This window comes from Pyrgilauda ruficollis, unplaced genomic scaffold, assembly GCF_017590135.1.
Source record: "Pyrgilauda ruficollis isolate IOZ18807 unplaced genomic scaffold, ASM1759013v1 scaffold74, whole genome shotgun sequence".
NCBI classification, from domain to species: Eukaryota; Metazoa; Chordata; class Aves; order Passeriformes; family Passeridae; genus Pyrgilauda; species Pyrgilauda ruficollis.
In genome coordinates, this window is record NW_024529266.1 from 3183427 (window position 1) to 3189360 (window position 5934).

Here is a 5934-nt window from a genome sequence, read left to right on the forward strand (position 1 = left end):
TTTGTCCCCAAGGCCTGTAAGGGCAGGGTTTTTCCGTGCCGAACCGGCGGCCGGCAGCTGCTCCGTGTGCTTACCGTGAGTAGACGCCCGTGTTTATTATATACATGAATACTGTCAGTATTTATTACACACACGCACTTGTCAGGGAAAGAGCAAAATATTTTCTCTTTTTAGGAAACTAGTTTCGGCCATATGTTCTGCATGTAGTTAGTTTTCGATCAGTACACATTGGTGGGAAACTAATGTTCTCCCGCATGCCTCTATTATTTTTCTTCCCTGTCAAAATACGTTTAAATTTTAAACAAACCAGTATTTCGCCTGCCCGGTGCTGAACGCGGCCGAGGTGTATTTTGTCCATTTCTACCTCTTGGGAATTCCTGTTTTCACTGGAAGGAGCACGGAGCTCTAGCCTCTCCGCTTCTCGACTGAGATTTTGTGGGTCACAATTTCGATCGCTCTCGTATTGGGCAGACAAAGGACATTACCCAGCTCCCGAAGAGCAGCCTCCGTCAGGAAGGGGCAGGAATAAAATTACTCATGGGAAATAAAGTTATTTAGGAGAAAAACCTCAGCGGTCCGTGGAAAACGTTCCCTCTGAAGGGAGGGAACGCTAGAAATAGCTAGAAAAATATTCCTCCCCTTAATTCCCGAATGGAAAGGATCCCACCGCATTTTCAGACTCGGAAAAAAGACCATTGCCATGCCTACCTTCCACTAGTGGGTCAAGCAACGGGAACGACCGCAAACGAAAAAAAGCGGTGGCTGTCTGAGGCTTTTAAACTCTCGCCCCCGGCCCGCTCTCGGGTAGAGGGACGTCGCTCGCCTTAGGAGCGGGTTTCGTAGCTGTCACCATCCCGAGCGCTACCTTCTTTTCTCCCTTTTTTCCTCTCCCACTCCTTTTCCGCCCCGCAGTGAGAGCTCACCACCTGATCGCCCACTCCGGTTCCGCTCCGCGCCCGCCCGCACCCACGAGCGGGCGGCGGGCGCGGGGGGCGGGGCTGCGGCCGCGCGGGCCAATCGGAGCGGCGGCTGCGGGGCGGGGTGCCGTCCGCGGCCCCGGCACGACCAGCGGGCACCCACAGCCGCGCACCGCACCGCAGGCATCCCCCCGACGGCGCAAAGTCCCGTTTGTCGGAGAGCCTTAAGCTCCAGGTGCGGGGATCGGGAGTTCCTTGTCTCCGGCCGGTCTGGGGCAGGAGCCCTTCCGAACTGCGAGGAGCTCAGGGGCTGCGTGCTTCCTGCACCACCTGCCTTTGGTAAGTGCAGTGTGCAGAAGCAAGGACAGGGAGGTCGTGTGGGAGCAGGTGGGGGTCGGAAGATGCAGCTTGCGCAGAGAGCTCTAGGAGCTCATAGTACCTTTGGTTGCTGGAGCGGACAGCGGCGACGTGTGAAGTCCAGCTGTCCTCTGCCTGTCTCCCAAGTTTGAACGCTGCTGGCCAGAGGGTTCTCGGGATCCTCTGATAAGCAGGACCCTGTTAAGGCCGGACAGAGCCGTAGGCGTCCCCCGGGGCATCGCCCTGGGACGGTTCCTGCAGGAGACGCGCTCCTGCCTGCGGCGAGCCATCACAGCTCCCCGCAAGCCGCGCCGGGAGGGAGGGAGCGAGGGAGGGAGGGAGACGTCCGTCGTGGCTAAACGGAGCCTCGCGCGGGTCGTGCGCAAGAGACCAGAGGTGACGGTAAGGGGAAAGACGACATCCCAGGCGGGCTCTGCCGTGACTTCCCGACGGGGCTGCAGGCAGGCACCTGGGAAGCCGGGCGTGCTCCGGCTGCCGTTCCGCCGCGGGGGCTGGAGGCCTGACCCCTCTCTCGTAGCTGCGTCGCCGAGGAGCTATGGCTGAAGAACGCGCCGGCGCCGACTGGGAGATCGACGTAGAGAGCTTGGAAGGGGAACTGGACGAGGCACCCGATGCTCCGCGCGGCAGCACCGGCCCGGAGGACGAAGAGGAGGAGGAGGAGGAAGGCGAGGAGGCGGCGGCGGCTCCGCGACGGAGCGAACCGCGGAAGCTGAGCCGCACGCCCAAGTGCGCCCGATGCCGCAACCACGGCGTGGTGTCGTGCCTGAAGGGACACAAGCGGTTCTGCCGCTGGCGCGACTGCCAGTGCGCCAATTGCCTGCTGGTGGTGGAGCGGCAGCGCGTCATGGCCGCCCAGGTGGCGCTCCGACGGCAGCAGGCCACCGAGGTGAGGGGGCACGGCACGGGATGGGACGGGACGGGACGGGACGGGACGGGCGGCCCCTGCCTGACGGCGCCATCCGATCGCTATCTTAGGACAAGAAGGGGCTGACGGGGAAGCAGGCAAGTCTGGAGCGCAAAGCCGTCTACCAGAGGCACGTCCGAACGCCCAGCCTCTTGGCCAAGAGTATCCTGGAAGGTAAGAGCATCCCCTGCCCCTCCACGGCTTCCCGCAGCATCGCTGGCAGCGGGGAAATTCCGCTCTGCCCCAGGCAGACCCGTAATTCCCGCCCAAGGCGTGCGTCCCGCACCTCCCGTCCAAACGCAGCGTCCTTACCCGAAACAGGCGCTGAAGCGCGCCCGCTCCCAGCGCCGGGCGGCGGAGGCTCCTGCCCTTCGAGGCTGGAATCGGTGCGGCAGAATTTCAGTTCCATGCCCCCTCCGCCCAAAATAATGCCTGAAGTGCTAGCGACGGTTGTTTGAAATTTGAGAGTTACTGTTACAAGCTGCAGCCTTTTTACACGGCTACCCAGCAGCGTTTTGCAGCGCAGGGTAATTTATTCACAGGGTAGTTTATTCACGGGTGTTTTAACCAGCAAACGAGTAAATAGATTAATTCTTTCTTTTTATCTGAACGCCTAACACAGCAGTTCCGTTTGAGACATTATCCAAAGTAAGATCTGCAAAGTAAGGTGCTTAATTTTTTCACTGTCGAAAATATTAACTGTGGAAGAATTACCTTTTAAAGATCATTATTTTAGTGAAAAGGTGGTATTTCTTCCCCCACACCCGTTTGGGATTGTGCATATATTTTTTCCTTTGTTTGGTTTAATTGCTTTCCAAACCATATCCCTATAAATCATTGTACTTCTCAATTATTTTTTTTTTTTTCTGAAATCGAAAGCTCTTTTCTTTGTCTGTTCAATCTCAATTAATATTTAGTTCTTTTAGAAACCTCTAATTTACATCTACAGTTCGTTTTTTTGGAAAACTCTTCTGTATTCTTTCCTCTAATTTATCGTAACTGTCTTTTTCTTTTCTCCTAGTTCTCCTTGGGATTTTCTACCATCTCTAGAAATGTGTACATAGTGATTCATCTTTAGAAAATAGAAGACACCAGCTGTAGATATAGGTGTCTTCCTTGGAAAAGGGGAAACGTGTATGAGAGGAATGGGGGTGAAAACAGGTAAAATCCTGTTCTCCTAACTCATGTAAATACTTCCATTAATTCAATGGAATTACTTGTCTGGGTAGAGCAAACAGGATTGGATCCTATCTTTTATATTAAATTAAGCCAGGTAGTTCGATAATTAAATTCCCTGGATGCTGGATTTCTGTTTTATTGAAATTCTAATTCATAAGAAATAAAATATTTGAATGCTTTCCATATGTGTTAAAACTGAATGGTTATCTCTCTCCTTAAGCCTCATGATGGAATACCAGTCATAATACACAGTAGGGCTTTGCCTTTTTTTTTTTTTTCCTTCTTTCCCTTCTCCCTCCTCAATCTGCTTGTCTGGAACTGCTTTTTAAAAAACTACTAATCAGCTAGCTTTGATGGATGCTAAACATGTCAAAAAAGCAGGGCTTGCTTATCTGCACTGAGGAACTGAATGTGCCTGCTCACTAAGCCTCTGTGTCGTGGTGACTTCTGTAGGAGCTGATGGTGACCAGGGCCTGTGGCAAGAGCACAGTGCTTGGTGGGACTGGCTCATGCAGCTGTTTTACAAACACAGCTTTAATTTTTAAGTGGCTTAATTCCTAATGCTGCTTTGTTGTTTTAGGTTATCGTCCTATTCCAACAGACTCTTACCTGGGAGGGAATTCACCCTTGCCACCTCCTGTAAGTGACAGGATGAGAAAGAGACGGGCTTTTGCTGATAAGGAGTTGGAGAACATTATGCTAGAGAGAGAGTATAAAGAGAGAGATATGATGGAAGCTAGACAAGCAGCTGCCCTTTTTCTCCCTAACCGTATGGTGCGTGGAGCCGAATACAATTCGTATAAAACAGCCTTCAACACTACTCAAGCTGATAATCCAAACAAGGAATTTTCAAATTTTTTACCAACCTGCCTTGACCTAACAATGCAGTATTCAGGACCTAGCAACATGGAACTAATTTCTTCAAATGTCAGTGTAGCTACTACCTACAGGCAGTATCCCCTGTCTTCTAGGTTTTTAGTGTGGCCAAAATGTGGCCCCATTAGTGATGCTCTCCTCTACCAGCAATGCCTGTTAAATGCTACTGCTGTACAAGCTCTCAAACCTGGGACAGGTTGGGATACCAGGGTCTCACAAAGTCAGGACTGTCCAAACACTGAGCATGACATTGTGCCTCCAAAACTGGAAAATTCATTTGTTCTGACTCACACGCGAGACATTCAGCAGTCACGTAATGAAATACTGTGCCTTCATCAGGAAGCTCGTGAGAGGTCAGCATTCTCTCCTCCAAAAAGGACTTTCTCCCAAATTTCTGACAAGGGTTCTCTGTCTCCTCAGGAACAGGCACTAAGCAAGATCAGCAAAAACAGTACCAAGCCCCCTCCACCACTCAAATACAGTGCATTTCAGTCACTGTTCCATCAGACATTTCCTGACAAGCCAACAGCAGAGTTAAGAATGTCATTTGTGAAGGAGACTTTTGAAGATGCTTCTAAGAAATACAGGGAGTGTGCTGTTAAAGAGAATCAAAAATACAAATTTACTGTAGACAAATGTGCAAAAGACTTCTTTGGGGCCAAACAGGCCACAACAAAACTTTCAACAACTGAACCACTGTCATTTTCAGTTGAATCCATCCTTAAACGACCTTCTTCTACTGTTACTAATATCTCTGAATGAATAAACTTTACCTGCAGAGTAGAGAAGCTTTCTAAGCTTTGCTTTCTGCAGAATTGCTCCTGCCTGCCTTATCTCTTAAAAGATATTTAAAGAGGAATTTCTGCAGTAAATGGTAATGCTTTCTTTTATTTCAAAATGATGTACATAAATATGCATGTTTTCTGAAAAACAAATTTAATTTTTTAGAATTGAAACTGCATGTACAGATTGTAAATTGTTTTTATTTTAAGCAGCCCTTCAAACCATTCAATAAAATGAGTTTACTTACAAGCACAGACTGATCTGTCGTGTCTCTAGCATCTTGCAGACAAGTATTTCATGTCTGCTTTCAAAATACACTTCTTATTTTATCTGCCATTATAAATCTGCTTACTACTTAAGTTGCTGGGATAAGCAGTCATTTCTCCTTTGAACCTCCAGTAACTATGAGAAGAAGTAACAACAGTTCATGTAGGCTAGTGTGAATTCACCAGACTTTTTATTTATGTAAGTGAGGTTTGGATCAGATTCCATATGCCCTTCTTATTCTGAAGGGGGGGGGCGGGGTGCAGGCTAGCACAAAAGACTAGTCTTTTCCACACCTCTCTATAAAACTTCTGTTACTAAAGTGGGAGAGTTACTAGATTGGTTTTGAGGGGAATGGCTCTAGTGAGCTTTTGATAAAAAGTCAGCATTTTTTGAAGTTCAATTTTTGAATAAAAGTCTGCTTTTTAGAAACAGTTTTTACATTGTTTTAAATGTTCAATTCACTTTACTTTGAATTTCTACCCCCTTAAATACTTCTCTTCTGAGAACATTTCACTTTTGACCAGCAAGAGCCTGAGATTCTTGTTTTTTGTAGTTGAAATGTAATTGTAATTTGTAATTGAAATGACCCTCAGGCTATAAAAACGATGCACAGAATCTTTACTGTTAATA

At 48.7% G+C, this 5934-nt stretch overlaps 1 protein-coding gene across 1 annotated transcript; it reads left to right on the forward strand.

Annotated features, from left to right (window-relative positions):
• The first annotated feature begins 1830 nt into the window (after positions 1 to 1830).
• On the forward strand, positions 1831 to 5016 carry DMRT2 (doublesex and mab-3 related transcription factor 2). The gene is made up of 3 exons (XM_041486254.1): positions 1831 to 2181; positions 2271 to 2373; positions 3959 to 5016. Exons 1-3 carry the CDS (start codon positions 1831 to 1833, stop codon positions 5014 to 5016), a joined length of 1512 nt encoding a protein of 503 aa, XP_041342188.1.
• Positions 5017 to 5934: the final 918 nt, after the last annotated feature.